Source organism: Hesperophylax consimilis, chromosome 5 (assembly GCF_061612785.1).
Source record: "Hesperophylax consimilis isolate HC1 chromosome 5, BYU_Hcon_1.0, whole genome shotgun sequence".
Taxonomy (NCBI): domain Eukaryota; kingdom Metazoa; phylum Arthropoda; class Insecta; order Trichoptera; family Limnephilidae; genus Hesperophylax; species Hesperophylax consimilis.
Window position 1 is genome coordinate 33,510,993 of NC_142840.1, and position 27,961 is coordinate 33,538,953.

Genomic DNA, 27,961 nt, shown 5'->3' on the forward strand with positions numbered 1-27,961 from the left:
ATTATGCATTTCTATAAATACAATAAATATGAAATAGTTTCAATCCAACGAAACATGAATATGAAATAGTTTCAATCCAACGAAACATGAATATGAATATTGTGCAAGGGGAAGTGGTCAATGGTGGCCGATGATGACCTCCTCGACCCCGAAGGCTCTGTTAGTGAAGTCCAGGGAGCGGCCGTCCTTGAGCGCGGCGGGGGGACGCGGGGAGGGGCCCAGGGAGGCCTTGCTGTGCGCCACGCGTCCTGCGGCCCCGCGCATCCCGCACGCACCCAGCGCCAACACCACGCCCGTCGCCACCACCACCCATTGCAGCACCTTCATCATCTTCACCTTGCGGTACACGCTGTTCAGCACCATCTTCACGCTGGGCGGCAGCTCCCCTCCCTGAGAAGATAAGATTTAAATCACGGCAAAGGACCAAGTCTATCTCAGATAATTTTAAATTAAAAATGCTTGGAAGACAGATACAAGTATATCCTCACCTCTTCTACCCACATCAAGGGAAATAGGCCTGTTGTTACATTGTTCAGGATAGTAATTTCCTCAATTCGAGCCAGTTCCATATTAAACTGCATTCGTTTGGCTCCACGTAGAACTGCTCCTGTTTTCTGTAACGTACGAACATCATAATATATAATATGTATATATTTTCATTAGAAATGGGGGGACCTATTACGATCAAATTAGTAACATGATAATATCTTATAACCATAGCACGGTTGCGCTGTCGATAGCCGAATCGATATTGACACGAAGTAAGAAATCGTTATACGAGGGTAACACTGGCGGACCTGTCTATGGATTGAAATTCCCAAATCATACGGCTGCGTAAAAATTATAAAAAAACTAAGAATTGACATTATCGTATTAAAATACTAACTGTGCTACATATTGGCAGTCCGCGTGTATTTTTGACACTAAGAGGGGAGTTAATTAATTACTGAGGTCGTTAGTCATTACTAGTGATATTTGAACAACTTTCGTTTCTTGAAGCTGCAACAGAATCAATTTATGAAGTACATAATTCCTTTCAATTTTGACAACTTCTTTGGTTCACCTCCGTTCATTAACAAGCCAGTTATTTTACATAGCGAAAGGCATTATTCGAAAAAGTGTGTATATTGACAGTTAACCGAAGTTTACTGACTCCCTAGAGGCCACACTAAAAGCGACTAAAAGCCATCTGACCATGGACGACGGATTTGATATATATCATATAGATAAAGGGCTTTTTCTTCCAACCGTATTAGATACCCTGGGTGGATTAGAACAAGTGCCTCAGTACCTATAAACGGTTCAAGGATTTACTTTAGACGTATAGTATTTAATGTAACTACACAACAAAACATGGCTTAGAGATCAAAGTAATAATCAACTTACAAACATTATGAAGACAATGTAAAGACAATTCAAAACTAAATACAAAAATTTAAGAAAAACTACAGGCCGCCTCAGAACAGGAAACCCTAGTGAGGAGGACTGTGAAAAAAATACAAAAAATATACTCATATTATACTTTAAACCTACATAATGTACAAATTTTGCTATTGATATTAATAAAAAAAAAAAAAAAAAAAACATACTTGTATCTATCTACCTTTGATAAATGAACAAGTGCAGATGTGATGTTTTGGAACGCAATCAGGGGCGGCCCGTTCCTTTGGTCAAATTGTCTTTAACCCACCCAAAATTATAATAGCTCATGTAAAAATTATTTAAATTTAAATTAACAGCTGATCTAGCGGCAGTGGCGAGTGGCAAGTCTGTTTCAAATAGAATCTCTGGTTTAATTTTTAAAATTTCCATAGCTACGATATCGTCCATCCCTAAACGCGCAACACATCGCCAACGTGAAAATGCTTTCGCATCCTAAAAAAGCTTCGGTCACAATCGCGAGAGAGACAGCACAACGAATATTATTTGTTTGCGAGAGATGGTGAGGTAAAACTTAGACCGTTTTACATGTTGCACGCTTGTCGCGTGTGAAACAATAGTTGTTTTTCAATTAGACAGTTCGGAAAAGTTTTGGAATATTCTTTCTGTTATTATCGATGTAATTTGGGACGAATTATAAAAAAATATATAATTCACTTGAAATCAGTAATGGAAATGGATCATGCCAAAGATTATTATTATCCTATTTTAACAGACATAAAAACGGCTCGATTGAACAGTTTCTGTTGTTGTTTGTTTGTTCTTTGTTTTGTACCTAAATAACAGCAGATCCAATCAATACATTTAATATCTAAGTAATTTACATGAATTGTTTATCTGGTAATTTACAATCTACTATATTGAGATAGTAATCGCCATGACTCAGATCGGATTCATGGCGTACGACATACCAACAAATTCATATATATTGACATTTATCGCAATATCAAATATAGATTTACACACAAGATTGTCTGTGGTTGGTGGCGTGGATTTGATAATTATACAAAACTACAGTTTTATTCCGAGATTATGAGAATTTAGATAAAATTTTCACACTTGACCTTCAAAGCAAAAAGGAAGGTCACTGTTTATGTCTGATTTTGAAAAACTATGCATAGCTCGGTCAACGCCGGTACTTTGGCTAGAATCAAATAAAGATAGTTACAAGTATATTTTTCTATGACCCTCCACGCCTGTATACCTAGAGCCACCTCTGTAGGCACATTAAATAACTATTCACATTCTCTACTTTTCTCACTATTAAATGCTTGTTTAAAAAAGTATATTTACGTATTTATTATTTAAGATAAGATTACAAAAATAATAGTTTTGAGTAATAAAAAATGTCAATGGTAATTAAATGTATAAATTGGTTGGTAGTAGTATTTTGTGAACACCTCACTAGGAGAACCTGTGTTGCATGTTTTAGATGTTGTGTTGTTCTGCCGTTATAAGTAAAAACTCTCCGAGACTCTCAAGGAGGACACTGTGGTTCCATCCATGGCGGCATTTTTGTATGTTTAATATTATTGTATACATAATTATATTAATAAAATGTAATTAAATATGATATAGATGCACACTGACCGGTTCAATATCCACGAACGTCTGGTGCTTGAGCTTATTGGGCTGTAACCCGCTGGCGACATAGTCCAGTAGGCTGGGCGATGCCAGGAAGAAGTGCGGCAGGGAGGCCACGACGGGAGCCTTCTGACACTTCTCCAGGCCCATCACCCCGTCCAGCGCGCAGCCCGAGCGCGTCACGCTCCAGTCGCTGCCGTCACACCAAACAGATAAACATCTCTTCAGGATCATTTGATCTTTGACATGTTTGGTAATGGTGTTTCAATTTTACCAAATCAACAAATTATAATAGTAACGAGCTGTACACGCCACGCGTTGCTGTGGCGAATCTGTTTGTGCAGATAGAGAAACAATAGCGCGTTGCTTTTACGTCGAATATGATATACGATTCATATACGTCCAATATGATTACGTCCAATATGTAATACGATGACGCTGTTTTTCAATAAAGCAGGTTTTTCCAACAGATGTTTTATTTATTTTAATATCAACGGTACAAAATATACCATATACAGTAAATTATAAACGGTGACATCAGAAAATATACAATTAACAGAAACTCTAGATGGATATAAAAAGTAAGAGATACAAGTACATGCAAAACTTATAGGTAGACTAGGTTAGATTAGATTTTGCATTTTCAAAATAACAAGTTTTTACCTGTCACAGGTGACATCTATATAATATAGGTGTATAAAAACACACGCGTAGGTATTCCAATACAACTTTGCGTCAAAATATCAAAGTAATCGTAGAAGAATTTTCGGAGATTTAAGATTTTGAACAAACGAACATTACCTTGTTTACATAGATTATTAAATAAATAAGGTATATTAGAATGTCCCTTGTATCGTGATGGAGGACTTGAACATACGACGCTTGGGTGAGCCACAAAAGCGATGCCAACTCAGCCACTAACCGGTTGCATACATGTTGCATGTGAAACAATGGTTTCAACAACATCTTCATCGTACAAAATTATTCATTTTAGTGCATTTTTAAATACATTTATAAAGAAGAATTATTACGTAAATATAGACAGTGGGTATATAAATTACACTATTAATAACAGAGCTTGCCTTTTAAAGGCAGCTTCATTGATACTAAATATATCGACATCCGAATTGATTTTGTTCATTAGCAAGATTGCTCCCCTCGCCGCTTTGACCATTGGCAAGTTAGTCCTGCAGGCTGGAAGATATAAAAGTCTATGCTGTCGGTGACGGAGGTAACCACCGGGAACCTAAAAATGAATGCCCCTGATGATAGGCGAGTTTTAAAACCATCCACGCATCAGCATGAAGAAATATGTGGCAATCTCTCTGACCCGTAGATGGATCATTAGGAGCCTATATAACATATATATTTTTAAATGACCTTAATTTTGACTACATATCTAACCTTTAATTATGTTTTCCATTTGCTCTGTCGCGGAATTCTAAGAAGACCTTTGCTATGTCGTGATTGATAAAAGGTATTGCCGTATTGCATCGATTATAAGACGCCCCCGATTCGCACGATTTATAACGTCCCATGAACGTATCTCAACGTTGAATTAATTTTGAACGTAAAAATATATTATTTGAATCATCACAAAAGGTGAGGACAAAATTACTGAACTTGAAATTTGATAGTAAAGTTATATTTCTTCAAATTGTTTTAAAATACTTTTTTTGCATGTGAGATCAATAACACAGTGATTAAATTTGTCGAATAAATAATTTATTTGAACCAGTAAAGGTTTCCACGTAATTTTCATCTGTAATATTATCAGTCGGAAATTAAATCTTCTTCAGACATAGAATAAAGAAGAACATTGGAGGGTTCCCACAACTTTCCCAAAGACTGTAAAAGGAAACTGATTGTTTACCTCTTTAGTCGACAAATAATGGTGAAGTGAAAATGATGCATGTTATCCTGAATGGGATTGAAGCCCTGTAACGAATGAATTGAAAGAGTTCCTAGAAAAATACAGTGTGTGGCAAGCCTACGCACGACGGAAGTGAAACTTTAAGTATTCTTCTCTCTCTTTTCATTTCATTCTCTCTTTTTTCTGTCTACTGACATATTTATAAGTAGTATGTGATAAAAAAAATTAAAAGTTATAAAAGTATGGGATTCGAACCCGGGTCCTGCATAACGCATCCGAACGGTCCTGCATGTCGAACGCTCTGCCTCTAGACCGCGAGGAGAGGTATCTCGCGCGACGAGAACCGCGTATACAACGTGTACTCCTCAATTGACTTGTCCCGCGAGAATTTTCGTTTTCAAACACGGCAAATGAATAATATCACATAACGTCTCGTTAACGCTTTATATGGGGTCGAATCGAAGATATATCGGCAGTGTGAAGTCATATCTGTCGTTTTTCAAAATATTTCCGTATATTGGTCCGTTTTGGAAAAGATCTATCGTGTTTTAACAGTCTCATATCCGTATGGAGTCTGAATTTGAAAAACATTTCTAAATTTTGAAAAACTCACTTACGGCTGTGTTTTTTACTAAAAAAACTTGTCACGCACGTCTGCGAGGGTCATTAGTCGCGTTATCGGCCTTGATTAGTAATTTTAATGATTCAAAATAAAAATAATTAATCAAAATACCGAGCGACTCTACTGGCTCGATTTGTAAGCTATATTTCGACCAAAATATCACATAGTCAAAATATCTAAAAGTCGCAGCACGCGAGCATTTTATCACTTTTCCTCGTATTAAAAAAATCACAGAAAGAAAAAAAAATAGTTTAAGCGGGGATCGAACCTCGGTTCTTCACGACGAAAGTCGGGCGCTCTGCGTCTAGACCGCAAAGCTGAGTTTGGAGAGCGACCTAAACTAGGTATATAATATTAGCTAGGCTCCTATAGCGAAATAATCACGGTTTTTCGTGACGGTCATGAGTCGGTTTTACTCCGGTCCTCGAAATTGCATGACACGCGTAAAGTAATTTCATTTCAAAAGTCTCAGTCAAAAGCGAATATTTTATGAGGACGGTTGATATATCTCTGCTTTACTTGCAGATTTAGTGTTGGGAACTCTTGTGAAAAGTAAAAGGTTCTTTTACTAGTAATTGCGTTGATTTACGTTACAATAATTTATTCTGGATTTAGCTACACTGTTCATTACCCGAGGGTTGGTAATTCTCTGTTTCTAGAAGCTTGTTGTCTGGCAATAATATACCACGGGCAATTGCTACACTCTAGTGACATTTGTCGGACTCTGAAGTAAGCTTTATGACTGGTGCCATCTATCGCTTGAAAACCCAACTTATTACCAAACATCACACCCTCCCCGACCTAATCTGTAACCCTAGGCTACATACAAACACGTATTCATACAAATACTTTAATTAAAATTGATATACTGATTTTGTCACATTCCGTCATGATATCTATTAGGAAAAGAACACGTATTCATACAAATACCGATATTGAAATTGACATACTGATATTGTCACATTCCGTCGTGATATCTTTTAGGAAAGAAACACGTGTCTCGATATATTCTGAATGACTAATATTTTATCAGGAAATTGGCATGCTGTTTTTTTTTAAATATTTTTTATTTTTCCTGCTTTATTTTCACCGCAAGTGGATCTGGTAAAACTGTTGCTTTTTAAGAAAAAAATTTTCAATTTGGTTTCCGAACAATTAATTATAAGAAATTACATGACATTTTACTTGACAAGGTATTTTAATTAATAATTACGCCCATGAATCAATGCTCAACATAATTAAGCAGCAATAGGGAAAAGACAAAAAAATACAATTTGAAGTGCAAATCACGTGACATGCGTTTAGCTCAGAACTAAATGACGTCGTTGGCAGATTTGAGGGTCGTGAAAATAAACCCTAAAGTTGCTAAAATAGACGTGAGAGAGTTTGATTCTTGCACTCCGCCAAGTCCGAACCTTTCGTATGGAAAAATTGACACGCTCCTTGACACGACAAAATAGACCTTAAAGTCGTTCAAAATTAACGGGAGAGTAGTGCTTTGACATTTTGACACAACGTTGCATTCAAATACGGCTGTGTTTTAATATATATTATATAGATGTCACTCGTGACAGGTAAAAACATGATTACTTCTAAAAATACATCGCCATCTTTTGGACGCTAACGCAAAACGCGTTATTTTGTCTATATCTGCGCAGACCAAAGATATGTTCTTCTAATATCTTTGGCGCAGACAGACTGAGCACAGCGACGCGTGGCCAGGTACAACTAGTGTCAAATAAATTAAGCACCTCAGAAAAGCCTTCCATACGCATTTGAATGGAAACAAACGTCACCATTCATTTTGTACCTTTTGGTTCTAGACCATTTACCACGTGTTCTGTCTCTCTTAGGCTTTTCTGACATCAATTGGCCAGACTTTTGCATCACGAAATCCGCCCACGTGGCATTTCATCTGTTCTTCTTTATTCAAAGTTTTCGGATTTCCGAATTTTCAGAATCATTATGGTATACTTTAGCGCAATGAACTCACTTGGGACAGAAGCACCCATTATCCGGGTTGGTAGTAGCAGACTGCAGCACACTCCGGCCCACCTCATAGCGCACGGCCGGCAAACCTTCCACGGAGCCCCGCTTTACGTAGCTTGCATACATTGATCTGAAAATCATATCCACATTCATGAATAATAGCTTTAAAGCATAAACAGATCGACGACGAGCAAGTTCCTTGCAACTGTCTAGCAGAATCTGAATACCCCACAAGATTATCAACTACTCCCAACCGTCTAGAGCCAATGAGACTATGGCATCCTCAATCGAGATATGTTGTAAGGCTGAAGGTAGTGGGAAGGGGAAAAAGATGGAAAGCGGTTGATGAGGAATTACTTGACTGCGCAGATATTATCACCAAACACGGCTAAGGTATTTCAAGCAACGTTTCAATTTGAATTTTTTGTGGGTGTTCATTATTTATAATGTTATACAGGGTGCGGCAGAGAGGACGGATGGTTTTAAAAAAATCATAAAATAGTTAATTTTTACTCAAATACAAATTTATTGATGGAATCAGGTTTGCGAGGAAATAGAATTTGAGACAGTCTAGTGTGGAAAATCACATCAGGTATGTGGTGGCCGAAATCGTTGATGCAGTTCTGGAGGCGTTCTTGGAAGTTCGCGTAGACTCTCTCCAACATCGCTCTATATCATAGGGATGAAAGCGGAGATCCATATGCAAAATTCGCCTTACCGAACGATCACAGAGGCGAAGTGCAGCAGCATGTTTCCGGGCAGATCGAGTCGGACTGCGAAGAAAGGCTTGTCGAACGCGTTCAACATTTTCAGGAGTTCGAACTGTTCGCGGAACTCCTCTTGGTCTTCTGTTGATCAGTTCACCACGCCTGCAAAGTGATTCAACCCAACGAAGGATGGTGTTTTGAGAGGGAACAGCTCTATTCCGATTAATGTTGAAGTGGCAACGAAACTCACGCTGTACGACGGTGACTGACTCATTATTTCGGACGAAACAATCATAGGCGAAAACGCGGTGCTCCACCGTCCACGGCTCCATGACGACAACTGGTTAAACAAAGCTAGGAACTAACGAGTCAAGTGGCACCCCCCCCCCACCTCTCTTGTAGGCGGAGGGGGAGAGTACTACCCATCTCAAAAACGTCCGTCCTCTCTGCCGCACCCTGTATTTGCAATGTTTATGTCTTCTTCTTCTTTCGTATGGTGGGGGGATGGAGCTGGCATTCGCTGACCACATGTAAGTAGTGTGCCAACTGCCACACGCAACGGTTGTGTCCGCCGCGCTGTTCGCGATGCCACCGGCGAGTTATTGTTACCGCGCGTGTAGATAGTGCAGTGAGTGAAGCGGGTACCAAATTAAGTGGGCCTCCAACTACAAACTATGCCGCTATTTAAGGGGCCGAAGACCGATAGGTCTCCCGGCCAAGGGGAATCGATAAATATCGGGGAACAATTAAATAAATGTTTCTGTTATAATATTTTACACAAAATAATAAAAAATAAATAAAACAATTAATGCTGTATTATTTGTCTTGTTTAGTTCATCTTTCAAATTGGATTATTTTCTTTTCGGTACTAAAAATACTGTCTTTATTGTTTAATGTCTTAAAACAAGAGAATTTCCGAGTTGGACAATAAAAAATTTCTTTAACTAGTGTTAGTGAGGGAGAAAGAGTAAAACCAAAATTTCCTCTGAAATGATAACATTACTCACTGAGTAGGTACTTAAATATCAACGTACTTAATTATAAACCATACATTTTTTGTATCAATAAAGAATTATACAATTTGTCCAAAGAAACGTCACTATAATCTTTAAATCCACCATCTTGAAACGGAAACAGAATCTGCAAACAAATTTACGCATTGACGAAATACAAAACGGTCGAGTCAAAACAGAATTCCGCTACGCTCAGTCAAGAATGAGAATGTAAAGCTTTCTATTATAAATAAAAAATATATTATATAAACTATTGTAAACGTGTAAAAAAATCAACCCGTAAAACAATGTTTTTTTAAGCATTTAAAAATTGACTGAGGTTTGAACCCTTCTTCTCTAGGGACTGACTAAAATGAGTGAACACCGCAATCATTGAAGCCAATTTCTAAAAGGATGGTTACGAGTGTTATTTTTTATATTAACTGCTGTAAATTTTTATAATGACAATTTCAGGTTGATAAAATCTGGCAGATCGAAGCCGAGTTTGAAGAGTGGGAACTCATTAGTCAAAGAACATTTGAATACTTAGGACGGGTTGTTTCGGAGAATTTGAACAATTCTTCAAATTTCAACGTTAATTTGCGAGTTCTGTGAAAGATATTTTCTAGTTCTGTTATTATTTCAGTTCTGTCAAGCAACTAGCCTACGCTGATATAATAACAGAACTTGAATAGGACTTTCACAGAACTCGCAAATTAACGTTGAAATTTTATGAATTGTTCAAATTCTCCGAAGCAACCGGTCCTTAAACATTTTGCAATAATTACTTCAAGCATGTTTTATAAAAAATGTCCCGTTAGTGTCTCAAATAAATAAATTAAATTTTAAAAAATCAACAAGTAAAACAACACTTATTACATATACATCTATTTTTATTAATAGTATATATGAAAGTTTGTTTTATTTTTATTTGACTGAGAATTGAACCTTATTGAACATTGAACTTTTAAAAGTTATTATTTATTATTATTATTTTTATTATAGTATGTATTGTGTTTAAATTTATTCTATCTGTATCTTCAATATGTAAACAATAATGTAACCTAAAATAGTGGATTGCTGTATGGGAACCCATATTAAACATTTAAATATTAGCAAACCATAGACAAAATGGAGAAATAATTAACTAAAAATTCTGCCTCAATACAGGTTCGCCTAGTGAGGCAGGTTATGCACAACCTAAAATATAGTATATTATGCCATTTGTATATAACACTCTTACATTCATATATATTTTTTCTTATATTAGAAACTGCCGTATTATTGTAACATTATTCTTTCATCAATTTCATTGTTTCTAACTGACATATAATTATACAACTTACTAATGATATATTATATATATTCTGTAATTTTTTGATGAAATAAAAAAAAAAAAAAAAAAAAAAAAAAAAAAAATTACTAAGGATTGAACCTTCCTCTTAAGGACTGGAGTCAACAAGACTAAGCCAAATCCCAATTGGATAGTACTGACATTTATTTAATGGTAACCGGATAAATCATCACCATGATTTATCGTTATGAAGTTTAATTTGTAGAACTCCATTTTATTTTTTTATTTTTTAAACTAACTAACTAACTAACTAACCATCACGCCGTTTCCCCGCAGGGGTAGGCAGAGAGGACGGACCGCCAAACAACTCGGTCTTGGCACACACTCCTTGCCTCATTCACATTCATACATCGTCTCATACATACTCTTCTATTATTCTGACTCTTGACATGGCCCGACTCGAGTATCTGATTCACTTGATCGTGCCATGTCTTCCTCGGGCGTCCCCGACTTCTGCTACCATTCACATTTGCATCATATATCCTCCTTACACTCCTATCTTCGCTCATTCGCTCTACATGCCCAAACCATCTAAGCGTCCCTTTCTTAATCTTACTCATTACGCTTACATCAGCCTTGCACTCTTTGCGGATCTCCACATTCCTCACACGATCAAACATGGTTTTACCACACATACGCCTCAGGGATCTCATTTCAACAGCATTTAATCTACTTTCATCCTTTCTTTGCCAGTTCCATGCCTCACTTCCATACATCAAGGTAGGTACCAGCACTCCGTTGTGGACTGCTAACTTCGCTTCTTTGGACAATTTTTTGTTAGCGCCTACGGCGTTTAGTCCTCCATTAACGGAATTACCTGCATTTACCCTTCTTTCGATATCTCTGTCAGCCTTCCCATCTCTCGTAAACATACTTCCTAAATACACAAACTCATCCACCTGCTCCAAGTATTCCCCATTCACAATTATATTGCACACTGTTTTCGTACTCTCTCTTTCAAACTCCATTACTTTAGACTTACTTACATTCATCATTAACTCATTCTTCATGCATACTTCGTTCATCCTAGACACGAGAGACTGTAGATCATCTATACTATTAGCAATCAGCACCGCATCATCAGCATACAACAGGCAACATACTTTCAAATTATTCAAATTCGCGCCCAATCCCACCTCTTTCAATTCTTGCATACAATTATCCATGTATAGATTGAATAACCACGGTGACATTACGCAGCCTTGTTTAACACCTTTTGTGATATCAAACCACCCCGTAAAACCACCGTTTACCCTAACACATGCAACGCTTCCCTCATACAGAGACGCAATTGCCTGAATCAGATTCGTATTCACTCCATACTTGGACAACACCTTCCATAGCTTTTTCATATTCAATAATATTGTTATTGGGTTTATAAAAACAGTTTATTTTTAAACAAGTTCTGCTGTGTAGTTATTATTAAGCGTGACAGCTGTTTCGCCCTCTGAAGACAGTTTGATAATGTCACGCGTAATAATAATTACACAGCAGAACTTGTTTAAAAACATCACAATGATAATTCATCACAACTTTAAAAAGTTATATAAGTCATGGAAAGTGATGAAAGAAAAACTTTATTAACTGGGTTATGTAGGTTAGGTTAGGTTAGGTTAAAAAAAATATCGTTTCTAATGACTTTATATCACTTTTTAAAAGTGTGTTGAATTGTCATTGTGTTGAGTTATCATGGAACCTTATTTAATATATAACTGGTGTAATTTATTTACTAAATAAAATATCATCCAATTTCAGAAGTATGTGACCTACATGCATTGTCATCGACAGCAAGTCTATCTCCTGAGTTTCAGCTCTATATATTGGCAGGAAATGTCTTCCAAGATTCAAATTCATTCATTTATTCATTCAATTGAGAGAAATTCAAATGAACGTACATAAAAACGTGATTATTATTTTTTTGAACGGAGGACAAAACAGAGTTCCCATTAAATAAATACTACTTGTTTTCAGAAAAAAATTGGTTATTTCAGAAAAATTGCAAATTAATGTGGTGGTCGACTACAGAGGTTGAAAATGACGATGCTAATAATATACGTTGTTACCTGCAAATATCCGCCTGAAAGACGCTGATAGACGTGTGGGCAATGTTGGCATCCTCTATGGGAGGGAAAATGGTGGCATCTGTCCCGTTAAGCACGCTGCAGTCGCCCTCCCACATAGGCAGCTCCGTCTGATCCTCGAAGACCAGCACCTGTCCCAGCTGGGAGATGCTCTCCGCTCCGGAGTCGATGGTGAACGGTCCTTGGAGGGTATTGTTGTGCTAAATAAATATCATCCTCTTTTATTGGTCCTGCTTGCATAGTTAAATTTATTTTTATTCTACTTCTTTTTAGACTACCAACTTGAAAATTCACAGCTGTTTGTTTGTTATGGCTAATAATGCTTCTTTCCTACATTTAAAAAAAATCAATCCTCACACAAATATGAAATATGAGTTCACGGAAGTAGAAAATCTCTTCACTATTATACTAAAATAAAGGCGTTATTCGCGTCTGTCTGTTTGTGCGTGTAGTTCTTCTGAACTACGCAACCGATTTTGATAAAGTTTTTACTATCATTTAGAGATTTTTTTCCGAAATTTTAAAGGCAAGGTTATTTACATTAAAATTAAACAAATTTAATCACGAGAAGTTGTACCACGGGTGATGAAATTCAGCCTATACATCTCTGGATTGCTGTCAACATTCGTTCACTGTGTGTTTCTTCTGTAAAATCAGGGAAGCAGTTTAATCCGTTCCAATGACAAATTCAAGGTGCCCTTAAATCCATTCTTTCGGTTTATTTTCGAAGGGCTGCACCATTTTTGTACAATGATTTGTTTAGATTTAGATGATTATTTTTTATTTCTGACACCCACGCCAGGCCTTCAAAACTTGTGAGATTTATATTTACATTGAATTAGAATTAAATGCGTTAGTTTTTAAAATTTATTTTTTATGGCTTTCTAATGTATACCTTTACCATTATTTGTTTATAAGGTTTATGATGGGTTGTTTCGCAGAATTTTAAAAATTGATCAAATTTATAATTTAAAATTCTGTGAAAGTTCTGTTATTATTTGATCATGGGCCGATTGTTTCACTTGAATAGAAACAGAAATCGAAAAGAACTTGAATATTAACTTACAAATTTTATGAATTGTTCAAATTCCGTGAAACAACCAGTCCTTAGTCTTCGTCGTCGCTTTTTTAGAAAAAAAAATTATTTAAATAATTTCTTCAGAAATTACGCCGTCTGTTCAAGAATACACTTTTTTTGCAAAATTCACCAATTATCCAACTCAAAAATCAATACTTATTTTTTTACCCCTTGTCACTTTTCAGTCTGGTAAATACATCATAGCAACGTATGTGTCAATTATCCACATTTAGGTTTCAACTGAACTATAACATATTTACTTTCTAAGGTCAAAGATCCAATCCGAAGAATGGGCGAATTATTTAGTGAAAATCAAAACCGAAAGGATTTGATTATCTTTATTTATTTCAATATGGACACCAGAATATACTTATAGAATTCCGACGTACTTTTTGATGTAACAATATTTTATTTTTCCAAACTACATAAAATTTTTATAGTTTATTTATTTTACTGCTATTTATTATTCTATGCGAAATATTAATAATTCAGGCGAATTAACCAACTAATGTTTTTTTTACTGTCATATTAAGTCTATTTTTGTATTTTCTTCTCAATAAAAAAATATATTCAATGAAAATAGCCTTACATGATGAAACATTGAGAACATGAATCCCTCGTCAGGGTCGTCGTGGACTCGCATTGTGGGGGGAAGCTGGGAACCCATTGCCTTGCAGACCATACCTGAAAGAAAATAATATTAAAGGATACGACCCGAGAAAAGTATTGGAACCACTCACTGAACCACAGTTACAGCTATTACCTTCATTCTGTTTCTACAAGTATGCAATTTTTCATAAGCTATTTTACATCACGTGCGGTTATTTGAGTATTACCCCTTGAATGCAAGGACTAGATCGTCTAGATCAGGGGTGCTCAAACTTGAACTGCTGGCGACCTACCTCAATATTATTAGATTCCGATCGATCGACTATGTAGGTAGGGTGTATCGTGGCGCAGGTATAAGTGTATATATAGGGACGTTCCACAATTGCATGGCCACGAATCCACATAAAATTTGGAGGAACGACAGAAATTAGTTCGCAATATGCATTTTTTTAGTCAAGGTAGGTGGAGGTCTGCACTAAAAAGTCAATAAAAAACTTATATTTATTCAAAATTGCAAGTTTATTGTAGTTCTTACAAAAAACAAACGAGTTCTAGTTTCTAAACTTAACTAAATAATGACTTTTGGTGTTGAAGCGTGGCACTGCATGTCCTCAGCATACTTTTCATACGATGGTACGTAATTACCGAGTGCTAATCGCAAGCACGATGACATATGTTCGTCAGTTAGTCGATTGCGATATTTTGACATAATTATCTTCATTTCAGAAAATTCAGACTCGCACAAGTAAGTTGACCCAAACATTGTCGTCAACTGAAGGCGATTTGCCTTAGATTCGGATATTATCTTCAGATATAAAATACCAGAATTTTGTGTCAGATGCTGTGGCTATGAGATGTATATCTGATATTATCTGCAATGTTCCAGAACACTCCGTTCAGTAACTCAGTCCGCTACAAGCTACAAATAAATAATAAAAAAGAAGGCATGAAAAATAGGAAATTTTTCTCGAGATCGACTCAAAAAGCACTCGCGATCGACCGTTTGAGCACCCCTGGTCTAGATACTCTAGACGTTTGGAGAAAAGTAGCAATGGTGGTAGTAGTACATTAGCTGCTCAACGGACACATTTGCAAGCCTAATGTTCTGAAGCGTATTACGTTTAATGTCCCCGCGAATTTCACCAGAGCTAGGTAGAACAGGCTTTATATTTTTCCAAGAAGCAGGACCAACCTATCAACGCTCATACCTCTGGGGAGAACGACTACGCTTTTAAACCATCTTCCTTCAGAGATAGACATGTTTCAGTCAAACCTCAATGAATACAAGATCAGAATGAGTATTTTTATAACACGTTGATGCATCGCAACTGATCTAATAAACCTACGATTAATGTACTAGTGAGTATATTATTAAATGTAAATTTTATTAAAATAAAAGTTTTTCAAAAATAAACAACCATAAAAAATATACTTATTCATATTATAAGCACGGGAATAATTGAGCTCCGCTTGATTTGAAAAAAAAATCAATTATTTTACATGTACATAAGCAAACAGTGTCTTCTTGAAATTGGTCAGTTGTACAAATGATTCATAATAAAAGGTTTTCAATCTACCGACAAATGGTTCTTCACTGGAACAGTTGATCAAAACACCCTTGAACAAGACATCTCCAGCCACGCATCTTACAAACGGGTCCAGCGGATACCCGAACATGAGAGGCAGCACGTCATTCAGCTGGGGCAGCATCGATTTGATCATCTTGTTGACCATCAGAACCATCCCCTGCAGACAAAGCATCGGGTAAAAAATAGGATAGCTTCTTTCAAATACACCTACTGACCAGAGATGTGCTTTATTTCAAATAAATCCATTTCAAATGGAAATGCAAAATGCAAAATGGGTATTTTCCATTTTGCATTTTAAATGCTTTTCTAAAAACCATTTTGCATTTTAAATGCTTTTCTCAATGCATTTTCCATTTTAAATGCTTTTTTGCAACATTCTTCCTACTATCTCCACTCAATATTTTTTCATAAGCCCCAAATATCAGTCGATCCTCAACCTCGCTATGAGAGATAATTTCCATTTGTCAAGTTGCTCCCTGGTAGGGGCCCTGGCAATTGAGTGATACCATTACAAAAAATACTGATTCAAATACTGAACATGGGGCCATGACGCTGTAATATTAAATGTTAGATAGCAGTTTCTATGTTTTTACGTTGGCAATATTAGTACCGCGCATATTTTTTGTGGTTTCATAATCTGTAGTCGTGGTGTTTTTGGATTTACCATCATGTAATATGTTCTACATTGATGTCCATTGTTAAATGACAAAATTGTTTAAAAATTCTATAATTATTTTAATTGTTTGACCTGAGAAACCATTTTGCATTTTCAATGCATTTTGAAAATAGGTATTTTGCATTTTGCATTTGAAATGCTTTTCTAAAAACCATTTTGCATTTTGCATTTTCAAATGGAAAAGTTTGGACCCATTTCCATTTTGCATTTCAAATGGTTTTGGGTACCCATTTTGCACATCTCTGCTACTGACGCACCTATCAATATTCATAGGCCTCCTCAGGCCTAGCAAGCTAATGGTCGCGGGTTCAAATCCCGGTGTACAAAAGTAAATTTTATTTGATTAATTTGGGTTATTTCACAAATTACTGATTAAAGATAATATATAGTATATTTGCGGCACGTTCCAGAGTGGAATATACTCTCAGTGTCGCCCTAGAGTAACACCACCATTCAGAATTGAAACGTTGCTTGAAATGTCTTTGGCCATGTTTGGTGACCAGATCTGAATAGCCAGGTACTTACCCGCCTTCCTTTTCCCCACCTCATTTTCCTCCCCATTACCTTCAGCCTCATAATATACCCCAATTGAGAATGCTATAGCCTCACCGGCTCCAGATGGTTGGGAGCAGTTGGGACTCGTGAGTGGTTTCACAAAAAAAAATCATTGAACTTACCAACATGGCCGTGTCTAAAAGAATCACTTGATCGCTCTCTGTGAAGTTTTTGGACTCTTCAGCGTCAAATATGAATATTTTCTTCTGATAATACGTTAATTTGCTGTTTCCATCAAATGTTATATTAGATTTGTGTCTGTACTGCCTAAAACATAATATAATATAAACATATAATTTCATTGATAATATTATTGTCATGAGGACAGCATATAAACCAGTAGTCAACTTGAAGACTCGCCATTTTCCATATTATGCTCCGTCCAGTGGTGGTGGGAGCACTGGTCTCTTATTGAATAGAATATAATTGGTGACCATTGATGTGTTAGGACATCGCAAAACGGTAAGTTTTGGATAATCGGGAATGCGAAGAGGGGGATAATGTAGGATGATGTTCCTGCGATTGGGCATCGTAAGGAAATAATTTTAAGCATCATATTTACACTACTAATTTAGTGTAAATAGGGTATACACGCTGATACGAGCAAGCAAATGGAGAACATAACTTTTTTTTAAATACTGAAATAATTACAAATCATTTGTCAATCAAATATGACAACTGACCATTCTAAAAATTATTAATAAATACGGGCAACATTCAGTATTTAATCAGATGCAATTCATATAAAAAACGAATTAAATTGCACCACTAAAGTAAAAAAAAATTAACAATAGGTCAAGATTTTTCGATGTTATTTATAATATATAAGTATGCATGTAATTGTATGAATACGCCTATGGGTGTGTTTAAAAGTACATTGTGAGCCTTTGAGTATTCAAACTAGTGCCTATGAGAATGGTGACTATGTTATACCTATCTGTGTATGTAATATTTTATGCATTTGTATTGTAGTCATTTGAAAGGTCTTGTTTATTATATGTGTGATTTAGTGTTATAATTAATATTGTTAAAATGACCTACTGACAAACTGCTTTGACAATTTAGCGGGTGCTTACAATGAAAAATAAGAATAAATTAAATTAAAGTGCCATTTTAAAAGGTCCAACAATTGTATTAATCAACACCACAATGCATTTTTTATGGAGAATATTAGAAATGAATGCAATGCCACTGGCCTGTAGACGTAGGGCCCGAGCTCCTGTAGCGCGGGCCGGGCTCCTTGGCTCACTTCCTCGGGGTTGGTGACGTTGAACAGGTACACTTTGAATAGCAATGGAAACGAGCTGTCCTTCCACAGGCCAAAGCTCTCGGACGTCTCTTCCAACACTATTCTCTGAAAACACAATATTTTATAATACCGTCTCCGTTATAATACCGTGAAGTGTTACGTTTTTTCAACTTTGTGATACCGCCTTCACTATAATGCCATGAAGCGCTATGTTTTTTCAACTTTACAATACCGTCTCCACTATAATACCTTGAAGTGCTATTTTTTTTTTCATTTTCTATCGTCACCGCTATAATACCATGAAGCGCTATGTATTTTCAACTTTAAAATACCGTATCTACCGTAATACCATGAAGAGCCATGTTTTTCAGCTTTTAAATATCGTCTCAACTTTAATACCTTGAAGTGCTATTTTTTTTTGCATTTTCTATCGTCTCCGCTATAATGCCATGAAGCGCTATGTTTTTTCAACTTTAAAATACCGTCTCTACTATTATAATATTGTAGTAGTACGCCACTACTAGATTAGAACGTCATTTTAGAAGTATCGATTTTCTTCCAAACAAGCTTGTTGGATGTTCTTTTATTCTTTTTAATTTTGGTTTAGCAAATATCTACATAGCAACCAAAATGTTCGAGAAGCTTCTCCATCTTATAAAAGCGACAGCATGAAGGAACTCGTCAGTCAGTCAGCCATCAGTCGTTCAACAATTAGCAAGACTTCACGAGTGAGAACCCGCGCCCCTCCGCTGCGCGCGTGGTGATAACACCCGGCTTTGCACGGTTCAATCATGGACTCCATCGAGATAATCACAGCGCTACACCGGATCACAGCGCCCTGGTTCCAGCACATCTGACCAGCGCTACATCCACCCACCTAGACCACGCGGCATCCTCGCCGGTCTATGCCGTCTCCCGCACAACCGCCGACCAGGTCCACCGCACCTTCGGGTTCCCTGTTCAGCACTGGAGCACACGGAAGACCCACGCTCTTCACCAGTTCCTGACAGTCAACGAGTCCGGTCATTAGCAGCGGCGTCGACTCACTGACCCGCGCTTGACCAGCACTTCACCGCCTGCATCCGGAGTCTTCATGATCGGTCCTCAAGTCCTCTCATATACGACAACCTGACTCAAATAAACACTGTGACCTTCACAACATCTTTCATTTCGTGCCTCCTCACCAGATCCCCAAACTATTAAGAGCTATGTTTTTCAATTTTATAATAGAATCTCCACTATAATACATTGAAGTGCTATGTTTTTCAACTTTATGATACCCCCTATGTAAACCATAATCATTATTAGTTTCGATAAAAATAGCTTGCTTTGGAAATTAATCTTTCCAACGCCGAATTTATACAAAAGGTTTCAATTGTTATGGTATTCAAAAAGTTCTTTGCACCTTTCAAAATATATTTGAATACCCCACAAGAGCCCCAACAGCTCCCGACCGTCTGAAGTTAGTATGATTATGACATCCCTAATACTGGTATATTGTTAGGCCAAAGTTAAGGGTGGTGGGGAAGTACCCGACTATTCAGATCTGGTCAGCAAACACGGCTAAAGCCATTTCAAGCATCGTTTCAATTCTGAATAGTGGTCTTTCACCAGGATGATTCTGAAGGGTATCTTCCACTCTGGGATGTGCCGCAAATATATATTCTATGCACGGTGTCCGGAAACTTATAGTAAAAAAAAACTTTTTTTGGTGTTCTATGTGATGTATATTCACCAGTTTCCCGCTTGTACTACGAGTTTTCGGACATCGTGTATATTATCTCACATGACTTAACTATGAAAAAACAAATTAATTTTTAAAAATTCTTGTGCACGCCGGGATTTGAATCTGCGACCTACGGATTCGTAGTCGAGAACCTTACCCCTCGATCACGGAACCCGTCAAAATAATTTCAAAATACTTAGCTTGATAAAGTATATTTTGCTTTAGAAAAGTCACTTTAACCGTACACAAATAAATATAATTTTAAAAAACGTAACCATTCAAATGGTTTTTTATCGTCTGTGGGTAATTAATACTTTCGAGGGGGCTTAATTAATCTTAATGGTACAAAAGACATTAAAAAAGTGTGTAATGATAATCGTGATTGCACCTTATTTTAGAGCGAACGCTCGTGTTAAAAAGGCGGAGAAACGTACAAATATAAATTTCTAAAGAAACTTAAAAATAAAAAATAAAAATATTACATAAATTTAAACAATTATAAAAATTGTGAAGTACAAAGAGTAAAGAGTTTTTTAATTGTACTTATTATAATTTGTTTCCAATCTTATATTAAGCGATAATTAGTTAAACCATTTCACTCTAATATATTTGTAAAATTGTTGGGCTGTATTGAAGTTAAAACACGGATTAGTTATAGAGCCAAGAACATTTGCTGTTTGTAAAAAGTGTTGTTAGATATTTTTTATAAATAATTTGTGGTGATGGGTCTTTAAATTCTTGAAATAATCTATAGTGGGGTAATTATAATATACTAGCAGTTAAAAACCCGCTCCGCGGGTTTTTTTCTGCTAGGCCCTTCGGGCGGCACTTGGTTGGGCTTCGCCCAGTTTAAGTGATACTAACAACAATTATATTTAATAGGTAGATATTAGGTCATTCACAGAGAGAGGGTGAGTATATATTGTTAAATCACGGAACAGGAAGGAGTTTAGGCATATAAGAATGACAGTTGTTCGGCTAAAACTTTACCTTTCCCGAATAATTGCCTAAATGGCTAAATGTAAATTAATATAGGTAATTATTCGGAATCGCTGGACACGGAAAAATACGAAATATTTTTAAATAATACCTTCTGATTTACCTTAATTACTATAAAAGGAATCGAACAGCATTTGGGAAATTTTTAATTTTAGCTTTTTAATTTTTAATTACGTAAAATGAAAATTCGCTTTCGCTGTATGGGATAACAGCCTGAATAATTTATGTTGATAACATTTTCTTTTGTCGGTATTCCTGAAATGAACGGCTAGAGACAATTGAAAAACGTAAATTAAAAAGTTATAATGTAATACAATATTCCGGCAAAATAGTGCCTACTTAAAAAACACAAATGATTTATTTCGCTATTATTATCATTATTATTTTATTTAACCTCACCTATAATAACCTAACCTAACCTACAATAATCCAGCCTAACCTATAAAAATCCAACCTAACCTATAATAACCCAACCTAACCTAACCCGTAATAACCTAACTAACGTTACCTAACCTAACATAACCTGACTAATCCTAACCTATAATAATCCAACTTAATCTAACCTAACCTATAAACTAACTTGAACTATACTAATCCAACCTAACCTAACCTAACCTAGCATAACCCAACCTAACCTATCCTAACCTATAATAACCTTTTTTTAAATATTTCCTTACTTGTAAAAGAAACCAAAATACCTTTATTTTATTTTTCGAGCTTGGCTAAAATAGTACCACCTACCTAGTATTTGCATAGAGTAAATGGTAAAAATTCTAGCCACTCATATCAGGAATACCAAAAAAAGAAAATATCATCAATAGAATTTATTCCGGCTGTCATCCAATACAACGAAAGCGAATTTTAATTTTACGTAATTAAAAATTAAAATGCTAAAATTAAAAAATTCCCAAATGCATTCAGATTCCTTTTATATTAATTAAGGTAAATCCGAAGAATTATGTCCAGCGATTCCGAATAATACCTTAATATAATGTATATTATATACCTGGCAAAATGATTGTTTTATTAAACATATAAGTACATGTCAGATTAGAGATTTGTTGACTAATTTTACAATCAACGAAGCGTTTCTATCTTCCGATTGTCTTTCATGTTATTTTATTGAGTTGGCAGTGCCTATACTTCCGCGTATTGTTAACTTCATGTCGGTGTTCTGTCAAATAGTGCGAAATTATTATTTACGTAAATAATATTAAATATCAATATTTTTCAAAATCGTACATGCAAAGACTTGTTGTTTATTGTCATTAAGTTGAATCAAATGTTTGTTTTATTTGTAAATGCGTATTAAAACTGTAGTTTCACGTAAATAATTACCGTTGTTTGAATAAATGAAATTGTACGTATTTGTATATCGCTCTTATGCGCTCTGTCGGCCAATAGCAAAACTACTCCAGCGGCCGGTAAAGGAGGGATTGACATTTTTAAGGAACCCTGGAATGTCTGATTCTTGACAGACGTCAAATATATAAAACGTAATTGTGGATAATTTTTACTGTAATGTAATTAATCCAATGCATTGTGAACTTTCTAAAACATATTTTCTTCGATATTATCTAAAAATTATTTGAGCAGAAAAGATGCTTTTGAAGAAATCTGCGGATCCTATTTTAGTATTAAATCGGGTCATAATTTTGAAGTTAGCGGAATTTAACCGAAACAAACAATTTAAATTTGACCAATCAGAGGGCCTACATCGTCCAGACGCTAGGACAATAATACTATCAGATATGGGGTTTATCCTTAGGAGATTTTTTTTTTTTTTTTTACAGTGAATACCTCACAAGAGTCCCAACTGCTCCCGTCTGGAGCTAGTTTTTTTTTACAGTGAATACCTCACAAGAGTCCCAACTGCTCCCGTCTGGAGCCAGTGAGTTGTGAGGCTGAAGGTAAGTGGGGAAGGGAAAGAGGAAGGTGGGGAAGTACCTGGCTATTCAAATCTAGTCACTAAACACGGCTAAAGCCATTTGGAGCAACGTTTCAATTCTGAATGGTGGTCTTACACCAGGGCGATACTGGTAGTATCTTCCACTCTGGAACGTGCCGCAAATATACTATATATTATTTTAATTAATTTTAATTAATTAATTGTGAAATAACACAAATTAATCAAATAAAATTTATTTGCGCACGCCGGGTTCGAACCCGCGACCTTCGGAATGGCAGTCCAATGCGTTACCACTGGACTATGCCGGCCGTCGAGACTTATACCATCTATAGACTTATACCATCGCATACTTTTCTGTAGGCCTTTTTAAGATTTTTTTATATACCTATATAGGTTTTATCCAGCATTAACAATGTGAGCGCCCGAAAAAATTTTTTTAGACTTGATTACAAACAATCGACTTTCTTTACTTTTATAAGTATAATATGCTTGTTTTATATATATAAACCTTCCGGAAGAAATACTTTAAATGATTTTGAAAATTCTATCAAATCCTTTGGGTAGTTTAGAAGAACTAATTGCACAAACAGACAGACGCGGATAGCGACTTTATTTTATACTATTAAGAAAATTGATGTTTATTTCAGCTGAACAGAGCGGCGAGTGAAATACTCTGTCATATAAAAGCATACATCTAAATAAATTACATAATTTTTAATATGAAAATTAAATAAATTAAAATTACGTTAATTAACATTCTTCGGATGATTTCTAATGGCTTGAGGTGTTTTGATGGCACCACCGCAGCCAACAATTCCATACTAAGATAAAAAAAAATTGGGAAAAATAAATGGTTTTTAATAGTCTAAAATTTAAAATGTTTCGTATTCTATTAAAATGTACAATAATTTTCCTAACCTTTCTAGTATTGCTTTGATTTTTAATTTCCACTTTACGTTACTATCTATAATTACACCGAGGTATTTTACATTACTTTTAACAGTAAGTACAGAGGTCAGGTTTACATAGATTTGAATTTAAATTACAATTATGTACGTGAATAGCATTTTTAATAAGAGTGAAAGGTTTTTCAAATGTTTTGTCAGTATATAGCAATAGTAAATTTTGCTCGAACCAATTTGTGATCAAGTTATTGTCTTATGCTATGTTTAGATCCACCAGCTGAACTGAACCTCAACTTATGGGAAAGAAACGAAGCAACTGCAAATGGCTCGAAACGCCGCTTGCAATTGATTCGTTCCTTTCCCGTAATTCGTGGTACGGTTCGCGTTTCGGTTCGCATATGTATATGTACCCTAATACAGCCATTCTCTGAGTTTCGACCCAGGTTAACCTCTCAATTAATATGTGTCATTAGCTTATGAGATAAGTATTATATTCCAACATTACTGGAAAACTTTGAAATGTAAAAAATATTGTACCAAATAAAAAAAGTATTGACTTATTGGGGATTTTTTAAATATCGTTAAAGTAAATGATATATAAAATAGGTACCAGTGCAGTTCCTTGTGGGATTCCAGAATCCGTCAGGAAGCCATTAAGGTTAAGAAATTACTCTCTATTAAATTTATAACTTTTAACCCACGTTACAGCATTACTGGTTATACCATTTTTTGCTTATTTGGGCATAAGATTAGAATGTGATATACTGTGATATGATTTTCTTAAATCGACAAATATTATCCGATGCATTTTTTTATCTGAAGATATATTTAAAAATATATTTCAGATATTACATCTACAATGGGTATTTGGGTACTCAAATTGTATCTAAATACATTGCATATGTCGCTTTTTTTACTTTTCTTTAATTGCTTATTATTTCCACAGATATATTGTCATATCTGAGGGAAGAATTACCTTTTAATTCATTAATAGTCCGTTTAATTTCATCAGTGCTAGTTCGTTTAAGGATTTGCGAAATATGTATGTATGTAGATCATTAGTATCGTTGTTTTTTTTTTAATTTTAAGTGCTAATTTTTTTACCAACTGACCCAAAATATTTCTTAAATATATTTGCTCATTTCATTAGATCCGTGTTTCCTTTGCAAATTGTGTTATCGACATCTGTGATTTTGCGTACATTAGATTTTATGTTTTTTGTTGATAATTTCATTGATTGTTTTCTACACTTTTTTTCTTGTTGCCAATAATATTATGCAACCATTATAATAATGTGAAATCATTATTAATTTGGTATTTAATATAAATATGTGGATACTCCACAACTAGTATTGAGTTGATGGTACTGTCGGTAGGTAAACCTTCCTTAAATGGCCTGATATTATCTCATAAATACATCGGCCCTCATGACCTTGCAGGTACGTATTAGGTACCTCCGTGACACACTATAAGATCACATGCAAAGACTTGTAAACAATGGATCTGTCAAGATCTCGGCGGACTATCTCATAACACATATAACATCAGCGCATTAATTACCACAGCAATAATTAGTGAGTGACTTCATTTGCAAAGATAATAACTGCACTCGACACAAGTCAGGGAAGTATTGCTGGTGACACTGCGTTTGTCTGCTATCTTGGTTGGGTATTAGGTAGGTGCCTCTGACGCAGCCTTCGACCTCCGGACCATCCTTCCAAGAGTAAAGTGGCCTCTGGGCAACTAAACACGAAACCGACACATGGCACAGCGAGGACAGGTCGAACTAAGTGTGGGCTTCTTGTGTATTATTATTATTTTTTTTTTTATGTGACACCTCACAAGAGTGTCCCTGCCTGTGCAGTGCACAGACAGGGGAACTATGTCACCACCCGGTTGGGCGGCGTTGTGAGGCGGAGTAAGGTAGGGGCTGTAGGAAGGGATTTGTTAATGCGGGCCTTGAAGAGGCTCGGATTATAGGAGGGAGGAAAAACAGATGCCGGTAGCTCGTTCCACATACGAGCCGACTTACACAAAAACGAGTCGTAAAAACGGCCCGTTCTCATGAAGCCAACGTCAACCGTGAACGGGTGTTCAGTTCGTGTCCGTCGAGTTTCGCGCACGTGCAACGGTGCATCAGGAATCAATGCTGCTAGCTCCTTGGAGCAGGCTCCATTGAAATACCTGTAGAACAGACACAGCATGCCTACATTGCGTCTATGCATCAGAGAAGGCAATCGGTCTGTTAACAACGGATTGTCAATCAGACGGATCGCTCTCCTTTGCACAGACTCAAGCAGGTTTATCAAGTATTTTGGGGCACCAGCCCAAAGGTGGCTCCCAAATTCAATAGTTGGGCGGACTTGAGACTTGTACAGGGTCAGCAGCTGGTCACTGTTGAAGAATCTCCTAGCCCTGTACAAGACGCCCAACTTTTTGGAGGCCTGATTTACTCGGGCTTCTATGGATCCCCGATACTTGAGCTGGTCTGATATAGTAACTCCAAGCATTTCAATGGAGTCTTTATTGGGGAGAGTGCTCCCATCAAATTGCACCAGACAGTCATTGATCTCCCTCTTTGCCGAAATCAGACACGCTTACACAATTTATAAGTCTACATTAGGTATCTACTCGTACATAGATGGCTGCAAACATTGCGGATTTAATTCTTTGATTACGAATTTTAGTATAATCTTTGTAATACTCAATACTGATAATAACTTAATTTAAGTTTACTGTATTTTATGCTTTATTATGTGTGTTATACTGTGGTTTTAAATTTATGTTGTGATCTTTATGTAAAAGCCCAGTAGGGCGTTGATAAACAAATAAATAAATAACCACGAATAATTCTGTTGCGAATATGAAAGCACCTAAACTACGAATAATTCTACTATGCTTATAACATTTTAAATCAATCATATTTTCCAACCAATAACACATTATTTTGCAATATTGCAATGCAAAAAACACCCAATCCATCTCAGCACTGGGAATTTTGTTACTAGTACTTATTCACGAATAATACTTGAATGCGTCTTTCATTTTTAATGTAAGTAGCTATCTGTATTATTAAATATATAAGTTTATACTATGACCATCAGAAAAAATATGTCTTAAAAAGTTTATCTCCCGCATGGTAACTAGCGGGCAAAGAAATTGAAGCATTCGGCACCCCGGTGAGGTTTTTTTACTTAGCTCCACACTGGAGGCTCTGGGGGGAAAATTCTCTCAGTGCCTTTGCCATCTTTGGGGTGGTATTTTTAGGGAAAGGATGTTCTGGGAAGGTAAAGGGAATAAGGGATGGGTAGGAATCTGGGGGTCAATGTGTACAGGAGTAACATCCCTCCTACTGGGGTGCAAGGCGATGGATCAAGAGCATCCGACCAAACGCATCCGCCACGAAGACCTAGACAAACCTCACCCGGGCACCCCTGCAAAGTGCAAAACGTAGCAAACCACTTGGGGTAACCCATGGCAGGGATGTTGGTTATCCAATAAACAGTTCTTGGGGCGGCGGTTTCCATACCCGCCTTCCAAATTAAAAGGTGATGCAAGATCAGCACAAAATATCTCTAATGCCATAGCAAATCATTATTATTTGCTTAAATAAAATTATAATCTAATAAGTAACCTACGTAGCACTGACAGTATTTTTGTGTGAAATTGCAAATTTGCACCTGTAATAAAATCGTTATGTTATGAAGCGTGCATACACAAAACCTAGAATCAACCCTTTTATAAAATATCGACTATTAGAATAGCAGTAGGTGTAGGCACCGTGCGAATAAAAAGAATCACCTTACTAATCTGGCCCCTAACTATTTGAGGGAAACCATAGAACGCCAGGAAGATGCCCAGCGCCGTGACGGCCCCCCCGAGAGAGGCAAGTAAGCACACCCTGTTGCGGTGGAAGCGGGGCGCGACCCAAATCATGGTCCTTGTGGCTGTTGGCACTGTTGGCACTTCTGACTGCTGACTTCTGACACTGCACCGCGCTGATGCCCGTTGCTCACTACCCACT

General features: G+C 36.4%; 1 protein-coding gene across 1 annotated transcript; it reads right to left on the reverse strand.

Annotated features, from left to right (window-relative positions):
• Window positions 1–117: 117 nt before the first annotated feature.
• Window positions 118–27,873, reverse strand: LOC149423815 (sensory neuron membrane protein 2-like). Its single transcript, XM_089631898.1, has 10 exons — window positions 27,739–27,873; window positions 18,346–18,503; window positions 17,272–17,416; window positions 15,907–16,075; window positions 14,310–14,404; window positions 12,625–12,842; window positions 7,513–7,638; window positions 3,031–3,217; window positions 489–614; window positions 118–390 (listed from the first exon to the last, which is right to left on the reverse strand). The coding sequence occupies exons 1-10, from the start codon at window positions 27,871–27,873 to the stop codon at window positions 118–120; spliced, it is 1,632 nt and encodes a 543-aa protein (XP_089488024.1).
• Between the last annotated feature and the right edge of the window lie 88 nt (window positions 27,874–27,961).

Coding starts and splice junctions, on each gene's coding strand:
- LOC149423815 (XM_089631898.1), bottom strand. CDS start 27,873: ATGATTTGGGTCGCGCCCCGCTTCCACCGCAACAGGGTGTGCTTACTT. Junction 18,504..27,738: donor TTAGGGGCCAGATTAGTAAG/GTGATTCTTTTT, acceptor TTGTGTTTTCAG/AGAATAGTGTTGGAAGAGAC. Junction 14,405..15,906: donor CAGTGAAGAACCATTTGTCG/GTAGATTGAAAA, acceptor ATTTTCTTTCAG/GTATGGTCTGCAAGGCAATG.